The sequence below is a fragment of the Eschrichtius robustus genome, chromosome 6 (genome assembly GCF_028021215.1).
Source record: "Eschrichtius robustus isolate mEscRob2 chromosome 6, mEscRob2.pri, whole genome shotgun sequence".
Taxonomy (NCBI): Eukaryota; Metazoa; Chordata; class Mammalia; order Artiodactyla; family Eschrichtiidae; genus Eschrichtius; species Eschrichtius robustus.
The window spans coordinates 86,210,603-86,231,185 of NC_090829.1; the positions used below are offsets into that span (position 1 = coordinate 86,210,603).

The window sequence follows — 20,583 nt, forward strand, 5'->3', positions numbered from 1 at the left end:
AATAAAGAAGATGTGGTATATATACACAATGGAATAATAGTCATAAAAAAAGAATGAAATAATGCCATTTGCAGCAACATGGATGGACCTAGAGATTATCATACTAAGTGAAGTTAGACAGAGAAAGACAAATATCATATATCACTTATATGTGGAATCTAAAAAAAATGATACAGATGAACTTACTTACAAAACAGAAACAGACTCACAGACATAGAAAAAAACTTATGCTTAAAGGGGAAAGGTGGGCGGGAGAGATAAATTAGGAATTTGGGAGTAACATATACACACTACTATATATAAAATAGATAAACAGCAAGGACCTACTGTATAGCACAGGAACTATACTCAATATTTTGTAATAACCTATATGGGAAAAGAATCTGAAAAAGAATGTATATATAACTGATTCACTTTGCTGTATACCTGAAACTAACACATTGTAAATCAACTATACTTCAATAATTAATAAATAAATAAATAAATAAAAATTGAGCATATGTAGACCCAACTATATATATTAGATCCCTTGAGCTGGGCTAGGATTAGAATTGTCCTCTTATGAGGAAGGAGGCCTTCAGAGTCCATGAGGCAATCAGTCAACAGCTTCTTGCTACTTGCTTTGTACAAGGACCTATATGGAATACCAAGGCTATAAGATGATTTCAGCCATTAAGTAACTTAAATCATATGGGGTCTATCTCTCTCCAGCCATGAGGCAAGTTCAATAATGCATGCAGAAGGGCAACGTGATTGATTGGCATAGGAGTGCTATGCATTCAGAGTTAGAGGTCTCTGTAAGATAGAAGGACTGGGAAGGTTACTGGAGAGCTGATCTGGGATTAAAGGAGAGAAAAAATGAGCTACCCAGGGAAGGAAAAGGAATAATGGATTGAACAAAGACTGTTGAAGATAACCCATCACTAGGCCAGTATGGCTGCAGTTATATGTAAGTGTCAGGGTCCAACGGGAGGTCAGGTTGGCTGGGCAAGTTGGGGTCATGTTGAGGAAGGCTAAGTATTGACGTTGTATTTGTTTTCTGTTGCTGTGTAACAAATTATCACAAATGTAGTGACTTTATATCCGTTTTTAATCTCACAGGTCAAAAAGTTTGTGCACCATGTAGGTAGGTTCTCTGCTAAGGGTCTCACAAAGCTGAAAACGAGGTGTAGGCTGACTTGTGTTTTCGTCTTCCAAACTTATTCAGGTCGTCAGTAGAATTCAGTTCCTTGCAGTTATAAGATTGAGGTTCCCACTTTCTTGGTGGTTGTCAACCAGGGGCTGTTCTCAGCTCACATAGGCCTTTTGCTGTTCCTTGCCAAATGATCTTTTCCCAAACATGGCAGTTTGCCCCTTGCAGGCCAGGAGGGTAATTTCTCATGCTTTGAATCTCTCTGAATTAAGGAAGGGCTCAGTCCCTTTCAAGGGCTCACCCAAGATAATCAGGCTCACCCAAGATAATCTCCTTTTTGATTTACTCAGTCTGCTGATTTGTAATCTAATCACAGGATTTCTACTAGTTCTACTAGTTCTACAGTACCTAAATCTTGGGGGTCATCTTAGAATTATGCCTGTTTCAGACAGTTTTCATCTGAGTTGGGGGGAACATGGGTTGGGGGGGACATGATGAAATCTATCTGGGGACTTAGCAGTAGGAGACCACCCAGGAGGCTGTGGCCATCACAGAGTAAAAGTGGTAGAAAAGAAATGCATGGATAATGGTGACGATACCATAATGGGTAAATTTACAGGACCTGCTGTCCTTCTGCCAAAAATGTTCTTCTCCTACCTTCCCTTATGTCTGGCTCCCTCTCACCCCACTCGTTTTCCTACCCACTTATGTCGTTTGCCCCTTCTTTACATCCTCTGCTATCCTTAAACACATCACCCAGCTTACTTCCTTCATGATACTCTTCATTTTATATTAGCATTTTTTTCATCCATCTACTCCACTCAACTCCCAGCTCAGTAAGGACAGAGACAATGTCCCATTTGCACATCTCTGTATTTCCAGAATAAGACCTGGTATATAGTAAGAACTCAATAAATATTGAATGAATGAAAGGCTAAATGAATGGGTGAGCAAATGATATGGAAGGGCCAAAGAAGAGTCAAAAAGCCTGAGTGTTGGGTGTGGATGTCTGGAAGAAAGGCAGGAAGTGGAAGCAGATTAAGAGATGTAGGGAAATAGGAAGATCTATTTCAGATAATTTGAGTTTGGGACAACCATGGAGCAATCATGCAGGTAAGTCCAATAAGCAGCTGTAAATGTATGTGTGGATATACCACAGAAAAGACAACAATATCCAACAAGAATAAGAAACTGTGCTTTGACCATGTAAAAACATGTGCTGTAGAGTGAATGTTTGTGCCCCCCCCCCAAATTCATATGTTAAAATCCTAACTGCCAATGTGATGGTATAGGAGGTGGGACGTTTGGGTGGTGATTAGGGCTCCACCCTCATGAATGGGATTAGTGCCCTTATAAAAGAGACTCCAGAGAGCTCCCCTGAGCCCTCCCACCGTGTGAGAACACAGCAAGAAGACTGCCGTCTACAAACCAAGAAGTGGGTTTTCACCAGGCACCAAATCTGCCAGCACATTGATGCTGGACTTCCCAACCTCCTGAACTGTGAAATATAAATATTTGTTGCTTAAGTCACCCAGTGTATGGTATTTTTGATATAGCAGCCCAAGCAGACTAAGACAGCATGAAAACTTGATTTTAAAATAAGCCTTCATTGGATATTACTCATCTCTATTTACAAAATCTCTGCTACTTGGAATAGTTGTCACTACAAGGGTTAGAATTAATGTTAGGATACAGGCAGGGCTAAACATCCTCTTTGGGCACAGTTCCATCATTATCTGAAAAACTGTGGGAGAACGTAAAGGCACACAAACCAGCATCTAGAGTCTTCAAGGTTAAGGGTGTGTGAATATAAGGCTGGGATATGCTGGGCCGTCAACCAGCACTGGTAAGAAGCTCTCCGGCAACCCAGTGTTGTTACGCTATGCTTTTTATTCTTTCTCCCTTTCTCTGCTCACCTCCCTCAATGAGTACTTCATCTATCTTGTCTCAGCCGTTCTGCTATGTTCACTCAAATACCCCTTCCTCTCTTAGTTTCTCCAACCAAATTATTTTTCTCCTGCCACATGTATCAACCTGAGTATTTCTCTAGTAACCTCTTTCAACTTGTCTTTAGAACCTTTCTCATCATGTCTACCCTCTCTCCCCTCCCTTTCACAGGTACACTGCAGTGGTCATGCCAGTTCACTACCAACATGGCACAGGACAGAGCTCCTGTCGGCGCGTGGCCCTCATGATCACGGCTGTCTGGGTGCTGGCCTTTGCCGTGTCTTGCCCTCTGCTCTTTGGCTTCAACACCACAGGTAACAGTGACGGCCCCACTTCCAACACCGGCGTGATTCACAGCACATCTGAATGGTTGTGAGTGGTGCTGAGCCCTGAAATGTCTGACCCCTGGTCAGTGTAATCAAATGAGGATGCTATAGACTGCAAGACGTTGGCCTTTATTGATTACAAATAAAATAGAAAGCAAAACCTCTTCAATTAATGGCACAGGAGTAATGTTCTGCCCCAATTAATGAAGTCTGCTTACTCCTATTTTGAAAGAAAAGCCATTGTATTCATTTGAAGAAATGTGCCAGTTAAAAAACTATGCTATATGAATAATTGAGGTGAAGTTTGCTAATGAAAAGATGATAATTCGCAATGGATTTACAATGCAAAATAACAATAATGACAGCCCTGGAGTAGGGTATACATTTCTAACTTTTTATTCGATAAAAATCATTTCTGACGTTTGGGAACTAGGATGAATTCCTAAATTACTGGAGGATGTATTTTATATATATATATATATTTTTTTTTAATTAGTTTATTTATTTATTTTTGGCTGCATTCGGTCTTCATTGCTGCACGCAGGCTTTCTCTAGTTGTGTCGAGCGGGGGCTACTCTTCGTCGTGGAGCACGGGCTCTAGGCGCGTGAGCTTCAGTAATTGTGGCGCACAGGCTCAGGAGTTGTGGCTCATGGGCTCTAGAGCACAGGCTCAGCAGTTGTGGTGCACGGACTTAGTTGCTCCATGGCATGTGGGATCTTCCCGGACGAGGGCTCGAACCTGTGTCCCCTGCATTGGCAGGCGGATTCTTAACCACTGCGTCACCAGGGAAGTCCTATATTTTTTAATATACAAAAATTTTGGCCATGGTGCTGGCACATGGTACATCTTCTATTGGATGGATGGAAGGATGGATGGATGGATGGGTGGATGGATGGATGGATGGATGGATGGGTGGACAGACAAATGGATGAACAATGTGTATATCTGAGATGTCTGGGATTTTAGATATAACACCAATCCAAACTGACGCCTCACAGTGCCTTCACTGTCTGTTCCATGACCATCTTTCAGCCTCAAGAATTTCATGTGTTGAATGGTAACTATTAGCACATATAGTATAGTTACAGGTATTGAAAATAAACACTGAGTGTTCACTAAGAGAGAACTGATTGACTCATGTTCTAGTGTTCATCTGGATTTCTTATTTTCTCCATTTGAATTGATTCATTCAATTCCTACTATGTTCCAGGTTCATGAATTGCTGGTATATATGTACAAGTCACATAGCTGTGTGCTTATGTGTATACAGATATAGGTAACACATTACATATAAATACAGGCAAATCTTAACTTATATATAGTCTTCAAAGAGTCATTTGCTGGTCAATTATTTAGAAGTCAAAATACATTTAGGAAGACAGAGGCTCTGGAGTCAGAAAAACCTAGATTCAAACTCCAGTTCTGCTGCTTAACAGCTGTGTCTGCTTGAACAAGTTACTTAACTTTTCTAAGTTAAGCTTCCTTGTTGATAAATTTGGGATAACAATATAGCACAGCATAAACTTGAACAAAATCAAATATGTGGACTAGGTCTATGTATTTAGTTAGGAAGTTTTCAATATTTATTTTTATATATGGCCTCCTACAAGTAAGTCCAGCAACTTCATCTCTAAAATTATATGTTAGGTTTAACTCTTTATAATAGATGACATATTACTGCGTGTGTCATATGTCTTTACTTATTACTGTTCAGGGTTGTAATCAAGCCATGTGTATCTTTATGTGTGATTCAGGGTGAATTTTGACTCTCTATAATTTTCATTGACTCTAGAATCTAAGCCTACATATGTTATAAGTCCACTCTACAGCCTTCACAGAGTTCTTTTACAAGTAAGTGAGGATTAAATTGGGATAACATACATAGATGTGCCAAGCACATATCACCTGCTCGAGGTTAGGCTTGTTTCTCTGCTGCGTTAGAGGTTAAGTAGCCAAGTTATCCAACAAAGATGTGCCTGGTTAACTCAGGGTGTTCCTAAAATATGATGTTGTTATCGTCTTCGCATTACTCTTTAACGCTTCCCATTATCAGTCACCAATGTCACGTTATAAACACAAACATGCGTGTGCACGCACATGCACCAAGGCGACCTTCTCTAACACGACTGTAGAGGCTGACTCTGGCGCTCAAATACAATTTCAATGAGTCTAAATGTGCTTTGGGGGTTAGTCTGATAACTAAGCCACCTTCTATATCCATGTTTCTATGAGAAAATGCCTTCTAAGTTGGAATTTGTAGTACGGGCCACTTCCTACCACTGCTAGACCAAGGCAGTCCTTAACCCGGCCAGCAGCAAAGCCCCACCAACTTTTGCTGGGGGGAGTGATTCCTCTTCCTCATTCTTAGAGGCTAGCGGGGGCGGTCTTACTCATGCGCGCGCGCGGGCACACACACGCACACACACACACACACACACATACACAGACACACACACACACAGATACAGAGACACACAGACACAGATACACACACACACACACACACACACACACATACACACCCGGTAACACTTAGTCAAAATCTGACATTAGACAGAGTTCCCAGTTAAAGTCAACGTATAAAGTGAAGAAGAATGACGACCTAATTGCAGTGTTGTTGCCACCAGTGAGATCATTATTGTTTCAGAAACAAAACTCAGAAAAATCTTTCCAAAAGGATTTTCAAATATAGACTTGAGAAGGCAAAAAAGGCTCATGACTTACCACGTATAGGCTCACTTCTTTCTCATCTCTCTCTCTCTCTGTCTCTTACTTTTAAATGTATTAATTAGACTACAGTAGGCTCTCCATGTATTCATGTATTGTGCTAAAGTGTCAGGTCCACTGTAAAAGCCCAGTAGATACTAGCTAGCGTTATTGTTGTTATTATTATTATGTATTAGAAAATGTTCCTCTGCCTCAAAATTTAACTATGCCCCTGCTCCAAGGGATATCTAAACAGTGGTAGTCCTGTTGGTGGTCAGAGAGGAGCCTAGTCGTCTCATTCTAGAACATTAGTTCAGGGAATTCGTGAGCAGGACTCAAGGCAGAGAAGCCCCACCGGCCTTCTCTGCCTCAGTCTGACCTTCACAGCAAAGTTTCATTATCTTGATAGATGTGGGCTCCTCCAGCACCTCTTACAGCTCTAAGGAATTTCCCAAGTTCATTCAAAAGCCCAATATAAATGACTTCTCTCGGCCATTTTTTTCTGCTCCTCCTGTGAGAAGGAGAGGAGAAAAGGGCAGGATACTGCCAACAACACCTGATATTGGCAGTGGCTGGACTTTCATGAGGTGCAACACAAAACAGAACTTTCTGGCAGGGCTCTTCTTTTAAGGAAATGGGCTGCCACGTGGGACTGTGAATTGTCAGAGAATGTAACGTAGAGGAAAGTTGAACTTCAGGTTCTTCTATCTTGGAATTGCTCTTATTGTCCGAAAAAAGGGTGACATGCATGTCTGGATGCACACATAAAGCAGGATCTTGGGTCACAGAGAGTTCCAAGGCTGTGGGGCCTGGCTGACCCGTGTTGCCCCAGCTCCCAGCAGAGACCCAGCAGTCAGGAGCCAAATATCACATCATCCACAGCCCCTGATGGCAGCGGAGCATGGAGTGTTAGTACTAGAGGAAACCTGAAAGATCCCCGATCCTTTTATTTTACAGATAAGAAAAATAACTAGTATTTAAATTTCTGCTAAATCAGATAGCTATTGGGTTATTAAAAATTCAAGAACGGATAAGCGATAGCTGGTGACCAGGGTTCAAGAAACTTTCAAGGGCAGAAAAACTTAAAGTTGAGAAAGTCCTACCAACTGACTTAATTTTCCTTTGAAACAAAGAAATGGAGGAGGACTATTTAGATTTTAGCAATAGAACACCTCACCTGGCTTTCAGAGCCCTGCATCTGGGGGTAGGGGGGCTTGGTCGAGAAGCACAAAGAGAATACTAGGCTCATCTTCAATCAAATTCATTAAGATCTCCTGTCTTTGGAAACAAATTGAGGACAAATCCTTCAATGAGCTAGAAGTTCATGAATCTCTCAACTCGACTTGCTTTTGACTTTGCCATTCACATGGCTGTGGGACTCAAGTTCCCAGGCTAGCCCACGAAAGATATTCAGTGTATCACCGAGCACAGCGCCTTGAATACAGCGGGTGCTCCGTAAACTTGTGTTGAAAGAGTCAGTGGATGAGTCCTCATCATCATTCTTTCCTCCTTAGCTGTTGAGATTGGTTGGGATAAACATCCCAATCTCGGAGGTTGGGGAGTAGCCTCCTGGCCTTCCCTATTACACTCCAGCTAGTGACTGCTGATGTGCTTATGGAAAATGTTCATCTGTACAGTTTGCTCGTTTATTCATCATTCATGTATTCATTCATTCAATAACTGTTATGCTGACAGCACACTACCCTTTCAGTTAAATAATCAAGACAAGGCACCTCATCTCCTGGGGAAGCCTAGCTCCTGGGGACCTCACTGCCCTCACCACCTCCTTGGGACTCAGCAGAGAGAAGCTTTCAGAATTGCCATGTGTGGTGTTTCACTCTGCACTGCCCACAGGACACACACCCAGGCCAGGCCTGGCGGAGGCTGAGGCAGGGCCCCACTCACTGCCCAGCCGCCTCCAGCATCACTCTGCCTGCTGACAGGCCTCACGGGACGCATAACATGGAGAAATTCTGGGAGAGGCTGCAAAACTCTGTCTAAGGACAGGCGGCAGTTTCTTAGGTAGGGAAGGAAGGAAGGGATGACAGTGCAGGTTCAGGGATTGTATACTGAAGATCTTCATTGATCAGCGATTTCGAAATAGCTATGTGCTCTCTCTTCACTCTGTCTCTCATACATATGCTTTCAATATTTCAACGTTTCAAAATTTCAATGCTTTTAATGGAAAAATAAATACTTGCACGTGAGAAAACATAAGGTATAATGAGATATATATACAGACTTCCCTGTACGTCTCCCTTCTACCCTAGAGTGCCAGTATCCCTGTCCCCTCCCTAGAAGTGAACATCCATATTCTTAAAAGATAATGCTCGGGACTTCCCTGGAGATCCAGTGGTTAAGACTCCGAGCTTCCACTGCAGGGCGCATGGGTTCAATCCCTGGTTGGAGAACTAAGATCCCGCACACCACGCTTGAAGCAAGTGCATACACACACCCGTGCATGGACACATGTGAGTGTGTGTGTGTGTCCATGTTTACACAAATGGAAGCATACTATACCCACTTTGGCTCCTGGCTTTTTAAATGTAGTAGTTAATATATAAAATATAGAGGTCACCCTCTCAAAACCCAGAGGAGGATAGAGAAGGGTAGATGGTATATCTGCAGAGACGCACGGGGACTATCCAGCACACCAAGGAGGGCGACAAGATGAATAGGGGGAAAGTGGCCCTGCCACCCCTCTGACCCCCTCTCACTACAAAACGTGCTGAGGTACCTCCTCATTAGAGGAGGCATTTCAATCATAGTCAGACGCTGACAGCAGGGGAGCTGACTGCAGGGGAGGGGTGATCACTGCCAGCGTGGCTCCTTACAGATTCAGAAAGACCACCAGCTGCCACCCTATCCTTACTCCCAACCCCACTCCCCTAGAAGACCAGAAGATGCCATTTTGGTGACCACTGTTCAGAGTTTTATGAGCCATTTCCTAAAAGATGATGATATAGGCTTTGGTGACATGACATTAATTTTACCTGAATTTTACCCCCCTACCAAGAGAATCAGAGAATCTGGAGTAGCTCATAAAGATTCTGGTGGCAGTGCCATCATTAAAATGCCTAACTGAGCACCGAATACATTCTTTCTTGTTTGTTTTGTTTTAATTCTTAGCTGTTGCTCCCTTCTCTCCCCCACAAATATTGTTCCCTATAAGTCTTTTCATTCCAAGTGATACCTTCCCTTTCAAGTTCAAAAAGCTCAGAGGAAGTATATAATAAATAATAGTAAAGAATAAATAATAATAATAGTTACCATTTAGTCTCACAACCACTACATGATACAATATTTTTGTCCTTCTTTTACAGACCATGAAACTGAGGCTTGGCATAGTTAAGTAGCATGCCCAAGGTCACACAGTTAGTAAATGGAGACCTGGGTCTCCCACTTCAGGCTGCCTGGCCTCTCCCTACCTCCGTAGACCAAGAAGCAGAATGAGGGGCCCACGTGGCCACGGCCCTCTCCCCACCAGTTCACATCTGAGGCTGCATCTTCCGAGGCCAGAGTTTGGGTTGGAGAATGCCCATCCCTTTATTAAAATTGGCTGGATGTGCCAACACCTGTTGCTGACAGGACAAAGTGCAAATTTGTCGTGCCCAATAGTAGAGGGAGGTGGAGAGTCAAAATCATAGAAAGAACATTGGTTTTGGGGTCAAAATGACTGGAGGAACACATCCAGACTGTGTGATGTTAGGCCACTTACTGAATAGCTCTGAGCCTTAGCCTGCTCATCTGAGAATAGAGACGGTAATGGCACCTGCCTACATCATGTTGCCACGTTTATTAGGTAAGATAATGTGTCTAAAGCCCTTGGAATCACCTGGAAGATATTTGTTTCCTTCCACTTTCTTTTTCAAGATGGGGCAAGTGGTAGGCCTTACTCTGGCTACTGGAGGGATCTCAACATCTGCTAGTGAAGAAGACAAAGCTGCAGGGCCCCCTAAGGAGGAAGGGCAGGAGCGTTTCAGGACATGAAGCAAGGATGTGCCTCGATTCACAGTGCCCATGATGACAGTAGGTTTACTGGCCCTTTTCCCATCTCAGCCCTGAGCAGTACCAGGATTCGCCGAAAAATAGACTTGCCTGTAGTCAACCACAACCTGCCCGAAAACTCGGATTCAAAATCGGGGACCTGGCATTCTCAGCAAAGAAGCCTTCCTCCTTTCTTTCATTGCATGCAACAATCCTCTGATGCCTCCACACAGGCAGGCCCTTTTCTGGGGGCCGCATCCCTCCTGGGAGCCTCTGCTCTGTTGCTCTGTGACACCCCTCGAGCCAAGCCTCCCAGACCGCGTTCCTCTGTGACGCTTAGCGCGGCATACGGGAGGGATCGTCTGTCTGTCTAGACTGGGAGCTCCTTCAAGGGAGGACACCGTGTCTTATTCATCTTTGCAGCCCCAGTGTAGAGCAGTGTCTGGCATGTGATCATCGGTAAATTTTCTTTGTAGTGAACTGTGCGCGACATCGAGATGAATTAGACCTCCTACTCTCAGCGAGTGGACGACGTAGGTGTCTGAGATGGCACCCTCACGAGTTAACAATCAGGCCATGTGTGCTAACTGCACAGTAAAGGGCTGTGGGGCACAAAGGATGTAAGAGTCGCTCCTGACTGAGAAAATCAAGCAAGGAAGCCTCCACGGAGGAGGCAGCACATAGACCGGGACATGATGAGGGGGTAGGTGGGACTGGCCAGTGCTTCTCGAAGCTCCACTGTGGATTCGATGGTGGAGACACCACACATGATGTGAGGCCATATTTTGTGCTCCCCACCGAGGTCCCATACTTGGCCAACTACCTTGCTCTCTCCCCTTCTCTCACTCACAGGAGACCCCAGCATCTGCTCCATCTCCAACCCTGACTTTGTCCTCTACTCTTCAGTGGTGTCCTTCTACCTGCCCTTTGGAGTGACTGTCCTCGTCTATGCCAGGATCTACGTGGTGTTGAGACAGAGGAGACGGAAACGGATCCTCACTCGACAGAACAGTCAGTGCACCAGCGTCAGGCCCGGCTTCCCCCAAGAGGTAAGCACCCTGGAGGGGCAGAAGGAAGACAACACCCAGCCCCGTGGCCTCCAGCCTTGTGTCCTGCAGTGCATGCTTTTGCCTGTTCTGCCACATCGGGGACACACATCTGATACCCACCTTTTAATCTGCAGATATTGGCTAGGCTTTAAAGGTAGGAAATCCAATCTCAAAAGTGCATTGATAGTCTTCCCTAGAGCACACTTGACTTAGCGAGATGATAGGATAGTTTCTGGGCTTGTTCTGCTCCCCTTCAAAGTCTTTCATTGCCCCTAAATGGCCAGCTGTTCAGATGTCACACAGGTATGAAGTTTTAGTGTGGCAGCTTTACCATTCACTGATGCCGGGTTTCCAGGAATGACTTTCTGGCCAGATCATAACATTAGGAATCACTGGGGGTCCATTGAAACCTCTTGCCCTTTCTAGATCTGCCTCTGTGTTGAGGCGCTAACCAGCCGAGGGAATGGGAGATGCTGATGACACATTTTATTAGGTCTTTCAAAGCTCTGAAAAGGAAGGTCACTGAAATCTTCTGATTGCTTGGGCTGTAAATTCTGCTCATTCCAGTGCCTGGCACATGCTTCAAGGTGTACTTGAAGCATGAATGGATGAATACCAATCCCTTGCAATCTGCTAGGGAAGAGACAGCAGGAATATTATACGGCCTCTGCCTTCATGTAGCTTAGAATCTTAGACAAGCAAATAAAACACACCTCCACCCAAAATGAATGAGCAGCCCAGCACTGACTGGGACGTTTGCCAAATGTGAGATGAAGACAACTAAGCACCTAAATGTTAAATGCTGGAGAGGTTATGAGAAGATAAAGGTCAATATGCTCCGGAAAGGGCTTCATAGAGTAAGAATTGAGTTTGATGTTGAAGGCAGGTACACACTGGATGTCTAGATCAACCTATAATGACTTGAATGAGAATCAGAGCCTTGAACTCAAAGTCCCAAGACTTGTGTAGAGCAAAATAATGGCCCCTATGAAATGGGAGGTCAGGACCCAAGACGGAGGATATGAACACACTGTATTCAAAGCATTGTCACCTATATGGCCCAACTATATAGAGCTTAACCCACAACTGTTTCTCCTTCAACCCACCCTAGTCTTCCTGGCTACGGTTGCGCCCTATGTGACAGTTTTTCAGTAAGGGCCAGATTTCCATCAGATGCCATGGGGAAAATGGTGAGTAAGCCATGCCTTTGACTGTAGGAAAAGAATAAGAGACCCTTTCTCAAGACATTGGCTTGACTTAATTCCGCTTCCAATCCAAAATCAAAGTTAGCGCCAACCTCACACTTGCATCTGTTATAAATAACAGATCTGAGATTCTGCCTGATTTGAGCTTCAGAATAGGCATTATCAAATAATATTCCAAAAGCATATGACTGTTGGGCTAGATCCCAGTGACCATAGCCAATGACTCTTGGTTGTGTTGTGAAGATACCATCCAGAACAACCTGCATTAGAGGAAACAGGGCATCGCTGAAACAGACATGGGCAGATCCAAGAAAAGCCGAAAAGGGAGACTAATGGGAAACTTTCAAGTGCCTTATTTGCCATTAAATATGGGGAAAACTGAGACAATTTCATAGTCACCCTGATTCTTATCCTTCCAATTCAAACCAGCCCTGCCGCACTAAGAAAGCCAAGTGCTGCATGGAGCCTGAGGTGTTAGATAAAAGACCAGTATTCCTCTCCCTGAGCTCCACAGCCAAGTAAATATTAGGAATGAAGCTTCAAAAACCCATAATGATGAATGTCTAAGCCTTGTCTAATCTCCGTATAGTTAATTAACCACTTTTACACGGGCCAGATGTAGCTGTTACAGACTCGTGCTGTAAATGATTTTTTTTATAGATAAGAGATTTAAAGTCCGAGAAGGCTCCAAGGCCAAAAGAAGGAAAAGCGGTGACTACAGAGGAGAGATTGAAGAGTCAAGAAGCTGGCATTGCCTGGAGTGTGGAGAATTAGGTTCTGTCCTGCCATCTGGGAGTGGAGGGCTCTGCCAGCCAGATCCAAAGCAATCCAATGTTTCTTCATGTCAGTCATGGAGGTGGTGATAAAAGTTTGCAGAAAGAGCTGAAAAATACACTCATCAATATAGAATCTTGGAAGAATCACTTTCCTTCTACATGACTGAATTTCCAAATCTGTGAAATGGAGACAAGCTGTACTAGATCAGTGTTCTCAAATCTGAGATTTCATAATTTTTTTTTTTTTTTTTGACTGTGCTGGGTCTTCGTTGCTGTGTGGGCTTTCTCTAGCTGCAGCGAGCAGGGCCTACTCTTCACTGTGGTGCATGGGCTTCTCATTGCAGTGGCTTCTCTTGTTGCGGAGCATGGGCTCTCAATGCGCGGGCTTCAGTCGTTGCAGCACGCAGGCTCCGTAGTTGTGGCACGCGGGTCCTAGAGCGCCGGCTCAGTAGTTGTGGCACATGGGCTTAGTTGCTCCCCGGCAAGTGGGATCTTCCTGGACCAGGGATCAAACCCATGTCCCCTGCATTGGCAGGTGGATTCTTAAGCACTACACCTCAGGGACGTCCCAAATCTGAGATTTCATAAGCATTCTCAAAAATTTGTCCCTACTCCTTTAGTTTCAGAAATAATGCATCTTTTAGAAGATGACTAGATGCCAGCTCAATCATAAAGTATAATCTTGGTTACAAATGGTCATTCAGATAAAACACAGTATACTTACTTTAATTATTAGAAAATTCCATCAAAATGAAAACCAAATTTTTAAAAAAATATGTTATGATTGAATTCCTACAAACACCTCTGTGGAGCACAGTTTTTAAACCACTAAATAATCTTGAAGCCCACTTACATTCATTCATTCATTCATTTATTCAACAATGTTTCTAAGTTTGTACAGTGTACCAGCCTTGTGTGTCTAGAAAACTATGATTCCTTGAACTAAGGAGAGACTAGTGAATGTTCTTGGTTGTTGACACTAACTTATGTAAAAATGGAATTTACTGGAAGGATATCGAGTAGCTCAGACTCAATGAGAAGGCTGAAGAACAGCTTCAGAAGACGCTGTTCATGCCTAAGGAAGAATCTGGTTCAAATACCTAGGACACTGGACATTGACCGTCACCACTGCTAGATGAATTCTGAAGTCTCCCTGCTTCATGAGCTCTAATTCAAGGTTGTAGGTGCGAATCTCTAACTGGCTGGGCTTGGTTCAGGTACCAGAGTTCTAGCTGCCCAGTGGGGAGGTCGGGGAGAGTGAATATCTGGCTTTTATGGCTTTGGTAAGGGTGCTGGGGAGTCCTGCCTTCTACTCAAGATTGACACAGCATCTGATTTTTCAAACATGGAAAGAAGTTCAGACGTTGGCACACACACGTCCTCCCAAAATACCAGAAACTTTCACATATCTTCAGTTTCCTACTCTCAGAGTCTGCTCATCCCAAACCTGTTTCTTTTCATTTCTTTTCTGTTTTACAAATGAGGCTCAGAGGCATTTAATTAACTTGCCCAGGATGCATCAACTAAGTAGGAAGCTGAGATGAAAATCCTGGGTTTTTTAAACTTTTTATTATTGAAAATTTCAAAACTAAAAAAGTAGAAAGACAAATATAACTAAGCCTTCAGTAGTCATCAGCCAGCTCCAGCAATTATCAACTCATGGCCCCGTCTTCTTTCAACTACACTCCCACCTACATTCACACACCCCCACTGGATTGTTATGAAGCAAATCTCAAACATAACAACATTTCAGCCAAAAATATTTCTCTAAGACTCTCTAAAGGATATGGGCTCTTTTATAAAACACGTAACCACAATACCACATCACACTAAAAAATTTAATAATAATTCCCTACTATCATTAAATATCCAGTCAATGTTCAAATTTCCCCAATTGTCTTACAGATTTTTTATAGTTGGTTTATTTGAATCAAAATTCAAATAAGACCCATACCTGGTAAATGGTGGTGGTGTTGTCACTGAAATTTATTTGTTGAAGAAACTGAGTCATTTGTCTCATCGTTTCCCACTTTCCAGATTTTTCTGCTTACATCTCAATGGTGCCATTTAACATTTTCCTCTGTATATCCAGGTCATTCTACCGTAAAAAGACCAGGCTATAATTCTATGCTACCCTCCTCAAGGGATTATTGTGATTCTCAGATGTTCTTTATGTGGTAGGTGCTTTTGAGTTGCAAAGGCAGAAGCAGATTTTGTTTACCTTAACTTCCCATGAGCCCACCACTCTCAGAGGCACCCTCTGTAGGTTTCACACAATGATGGCTTCTTCTTCCTTCATTGCATTCTGTTTCCCTTTCAGGAACATTCAGAAGATAAACAATATCCCCAGAAATGTCAGGACCCTCTCTTGTTACACCTACAGCCCCTCTCCCCTGGTCAGACACACATGGAGCTGAAGCGCTACTACAGCATCTGCCAAGATACTGCCTTGGGAAGACCAGGCTTCCAAGAAGGGGAAGGAGAGTTGAAAAAGGAGGGGAGGACTCGGAACTCCCTCAGCCCCACCATGGCACCTAAGCTCAGCTTAGAGGTTCGAAAACTCAGTAATGGCAGGCTGTCGACATCCCTGAAGCTGGGCCCCCTGCAACCTCGGGGAGTGCCGCTGCGGGAGAAGAAGGCAACCCAGATGCTGGTCATGGTGCTTGGTGAGTCAGGTTAAGTTGGGATGGGTTGGATTACGTTGGGTTAGGTTGAGTTCAGTGGAGCTGGTGGAGGATACCAAGGTAACCATATTTAACAGAAATTGGAAATCCAACGACTGTAATACTTATAAATGTTTATAATGTGAATGAAAAGAGTTTGTGAATAAATCTTAACTCTGGTGGAAATTCAAAACACCTAGACTGAAATTTATGAAACCGAACAAGTCACGTAATTGAGCTGTGTTTCGTGTCTATCATTTGGAATTATAATGGATAAATCAAATAATAAGTAAGATAATGATTCATTAAAAGCATCTGGCACATACTGGATATTTCCTACCTGCTTACCTATTTTAAAATATTAAGTGAAAAATGTGAGGATGCAAAAAGACTACTGTCATATGGTGTTATAACATCTAGATTATTTTAAATACAGAGAAAAAAAGACTGAAAATTAATTAACTTAGATGTCAAAAGTGATTGATTGTCTTTGTGTGGTGGGTGATTATTTCACTTCTTTCTACTTTTGCATACTTACCCAGTTTTCCATAGTGTATAAAATCAGGGCTGGTTTTTATAGTAGAAAAATATAAATTTATTTAAATAAAGAAATTAAAAATTGATAAGTCGCGGTACCATACAGAGTTAGTGAAGGTGAACATATCCTGTTCACTGTCACAGACAAGCCCCAAACTACTCATGTCTTAGGGGCTTCTCATATCCAGGGAACCTCTATGTTAATCCCCTCAACAACCTTAACTATATGAATTGCATCTTTAAGGTCTTTTTTCCTATCAGTGCCTAGGAACGTGTCTTGCATGGATAGACATAAAATAAATATTTGAATTGAATTGAGAAGTAGAAAAGACTAGCGAAGGACTATCTAAAGATCAAACCAGAAAACTGATTTAGGAGCAAAGGCTTGGGATGAATCAAAGATGTTAGCATCTAGTTTTCTCACCTAAAAAAAAAAAAAAGTGACTAATCACACCTGCTTCATAGGGTTGGTGTAAAAATTAAAAGGGTATGTGAAACTTCCAGCATAGTAGCTGCCGTAAAGTAGACAACTGTAACTCATTTCCATGTTACAACAAAGGGAGTAAACAAACTCCTGACCCAGTTTTTCTCTTCCTTTGCAACCTAGGGACCTTCATTGTCTGCTGGCTGCCCTTCTTCTTGACCCACATTCTCAATGCCCACTGCCAAGCATGCCACGTGTCCCCAGAGCTCTACAGTGCCACCACGTGGCTGGGCTACGTGAACAGCGCCCTGAACCCTGTGATCTATACCACCTTCAACATCGAGTTCCGAAAAGCCTTCCTCAAGATCCTGTCTTGCTGAAGGAGGAGAGAAGACTCCCTGTGCCCACCTCTATCTGCCAGGCCACCGGGCTACTGGCCAGGACCTGCTCAAAACGACAGTGCGATGTCTGCTGGCATGTGGCAGGAAGAAGATTCCTGAAGGCAAGATGTCCCTGAGTAGCAGGTGTAACCAACTGCTTCCTCCAGAACAGACAGTTCTACCTCCCCAGCTAAACTCTGACTTCACTCTGGCAACCTTCAAGTCGTTCGGGGGCCCCCAAGTGATAAGCAGTAATTCGGTGAGAAGCTGATAGAACATGACTCCACACACAAACACAATTTTCATCAGAGGCATGATTCATTATAGCGAAGGAAAAAGGAACAGATCTCATAATTCTCAACTTGCCAAGGGTCCTTGAAATCTCAGCCAGTAAACTGTCTTGCAGACAGCCAGTCTCACTTCCTTCAAACTCCTAATTAACTGTCAGGCTAACCTTGTACTTTCATGGGCCCACTCTCTTTGGTCATTCCTTTCATTCATTGCATCCTGAAATATAATAGCAAGGTCAGTGCTTCCACCTCTCTGTAGAATCTGATTGGCTACATTTGATTTGGGAAATTCCTCACCCTGAGGGAAACATGGTCCCACACTGGCACCTGGGCTTCCTTTTCAAACCTTGCTCCCCCTGTATTTTAGCTCTAGCTAAGAAGCCCCTTTGATTCCATTTCCTTACTCTCAGAGTCTCAGTTCCAGAGTAATTTAAGATGGGGATGTTAAGTGACAAAGGAATGACAATGCCCACTACAGTATCACTGTTGAATCTTGTGGTTCAGAGCGTGCTTTAGATGTGTTTTCATAACGCTGTGAGGTTTTCCTACCCAGGCATCTCCATCTCCTGCTTAACAGAGATCCAATACTTTCAGACCCTGAAACCCATTAACTATTAAGTGTCTACAAGGTGCCATTCACCTCCCAGGTTCTGGATATATGACATTGAATAAGACAGCTCCTGCACTCAAGGAGCCCACCGCCTGCTCCTGTATTTGGCAGTTTACTTGTCTAAGGGTGGTAGGGACCCACCTAAACTGCCAGAGGACCCCAGAACTGAGACAGACTAGCTGTCCAAAGCCATCATATGGACAGTCTTTGTAAAGTCCTAATGCAGATGCTAAACATTATCCTCTCACAATTGAGATGAAAGGTGTAAAAGAAACAATGTGTAAATGTCATTCAAAATTGCATTTATAAGAAACTTGAATATCCTCACATTTACCTTTTCACCTACAGAAGCTATTTCTTATTGATTACAGAATCAAGATACAATCTGTGGATAATTTATGAAATGTTATCATCCTGAGCTTCAATAAATTTACTGTTAAGACCTGTTAGTGCATAGGCGTGACAGATACCTGCTGCAATGTTGTTAAAACCTCAAAATACACAGGAATTTTATATGGAATCCGAGGCGTCCCTTGCCCCTTCTTATTCCTCTAACCGTTAAGTGTATAAGGAGGAAATATATACACCCCCCCCCCCCAGGGAGTCAGTTATGTTACTCCTGAATGCTTTTAATGCCAATATTTTTAAATGTTATCTTTGATAACAATGCTGTCTGCCCACTAGTTCTTGTACCTGGAGCCACCTAGCTCAACAGGTTTATGGTACAAGCAGAACTAGGGACTGAGACAATTAAATATCAGAAGAAGTCAAAGTACGTGATTCCTAAGTTTTTTCAAGCAAAATAAACAGCAAATGGGTGGGAGAGTGGGGTGAAAGACCACAGAATTTCATGTCAAAATCAGAGTTCTAAAGACAGAAATATAAACAGCATCAGTATTCATATATTTGTGAGGAAAAGTGATAGCAAATATTTTGTTGCATTTCTTGACGTCAGGTCACCCAACCCTTATGATGACTTTAGGAAGATAAACATCCTTTTGTAGGTGAGGAAACTGAGACAGAGGGAGGTTAAGAAATTTGCCTCAGGTCACACAGTCAGTAAGTGGCAGAGCCGGGATTCAAGGGCATGCCTGCCTGATTCCCAAGCTCATGCAATTAACCACTATGGTGCACTGCCTCCCACCAGAGTGGCAAAGGGGTGGGGAGAAAAAGATGGAGCAAGATGCCTGGGAGAGCCTCACCCTGCCCCACCTACCTCCGCCTCAGACTTTCCTGAGAACCCAGCCCAAGGCATTACTCTCACTCTCCTGCCATATTCAACCTCTGAACCAGTCACATGGGACATGCATAACCTATTTTTATAGAATCATGGAACAGACCCGAGGGAGTATTTGGTTCTACCCCCTCTTTCATTTACAGAAAAGGAAAGCGAGGCCAGGAATTGCTGTCCAGTGGTTGCATAATGACACACGAGTATTCAAATCCGCTGAATCCTAGTTCAGTGCTCTTTCTACTTTACCCCACTCCCTGAGAAGCCCGTAAAAACTATAAACTCGGGCTTCCCTGGTGGCGCAGTGGTTGAGAGTCTGCCTGCCAATGCAGGGGACACGGGCTCGAGTCCTGGTCTGGGAAGATCCCACGTGCCGCGGAGCAGCTGGGCTCGTGAGCCACAACTACTGAGCCTGCGCGTCTGGAGCCTGTGCTCCGCAACAAGAGAGGCCGCGACAGTGAGAGGCCCGCGCACCGCGATGAAGAGTGGCCCCCGCTCGCCGCAACTAGAGAAAGCCCTAGCACAGAAACGAAGACCCAACACAGCCATAAATAAATAAATAAACAAATACTTAAAACAACCAAAAAAACCCAAAAAACTCCATACAGATACAAGGATAAAATTGTATTGTCATCTCCGTCGTTAAACTGAGAGGCACTTTTTCCCCTAGATAGTATCTATTAGGAGACAACATCTCCTTCCCAGGATTTTCTCCTGATCCAGGAAGAGCCCCTAGGGGAATCCCAAACACATCTCCCAAGCACTCACTTCAGCCTCTTCATCCTGGGATTCTGCATTCTATCTCTTCCAACTCTACATTCCCAACATGAATCAGTACGCTTGACCTCAGAGCTCACTAGTTTCAGAGCCAGTATGACTCTGGAGAGATGTTGGCCTGAATAAAGCAGAGCAGAGTTCTTGGGGCAAACCAGGTCTGGAGCCCAAAGACACCTCACAGCAGTCCATTCTACTTGGGTGAAATGCAAACAGCATTGAAATCCAAACAGATTACAATCAACATTCAACTCTAGACCTTAAGTAAATATTTTCTTCTTCTAAGACACCATCCTGAAAAAATTCCATTCATCACTCATTTATTAAATCAGTCCCTTATTCAATAAATAGATTGATTACCTTCCATGTGTTCGGCATGATGCTTGGTGCTGGGAACATGATCAAGGAAGACATAGTCCTTGCTTTCAGAAGCCTGTAGACCACTGGGGAGGTAGAATTCCTGTGTACAGTGATGACCTGCTTGTCATCTATAATAAAGGGAATTCATGGTGTCTGGAAATCCCATATTCCGCCTTGAAAAGGCT

The 20,583-nt window shown here is 43.4% G+C and overlaps 1 protein-coding gene across 2 annotated transcripts in view; it reads left to right on the plus strand.

The window, feature by feature from the left end:
* Positions 1-17,133, plus strand: part of DRD3 (dopamine receptor D3) — a 36,301-nt gene extending 19,168 nt beyond the window's left edge. Inside the window, exons 3-7 of one of the 2 annotated variants that reach the window (XM_068545525.1) lie at positions 3,251-3,393; positions 10,952-11,148; positions 15,513-15,648; positions 15,748-15,795; positions 16,937-17,133. In XM_068545525.1, coding sequence (XP_068401626.1) covers positions 3,251-3,393; positions 10,952-11,148; positions 15,513-15,648; positions 15,748-15,795; positions 16,937-17,133 — 721 coding nt within the window. Of the gene's footprint in view, positions 1-3,250; positions 3,394-10,951; positions 11,149-15,512; positions 15,796-16,936 lie in introns of both variants that reach the window. The other variant, XM_068545524.1, reaches the window with a different exon arrangement.
* Positions 17,134-20,583: the final 3,450 nt, after the last annotated feature.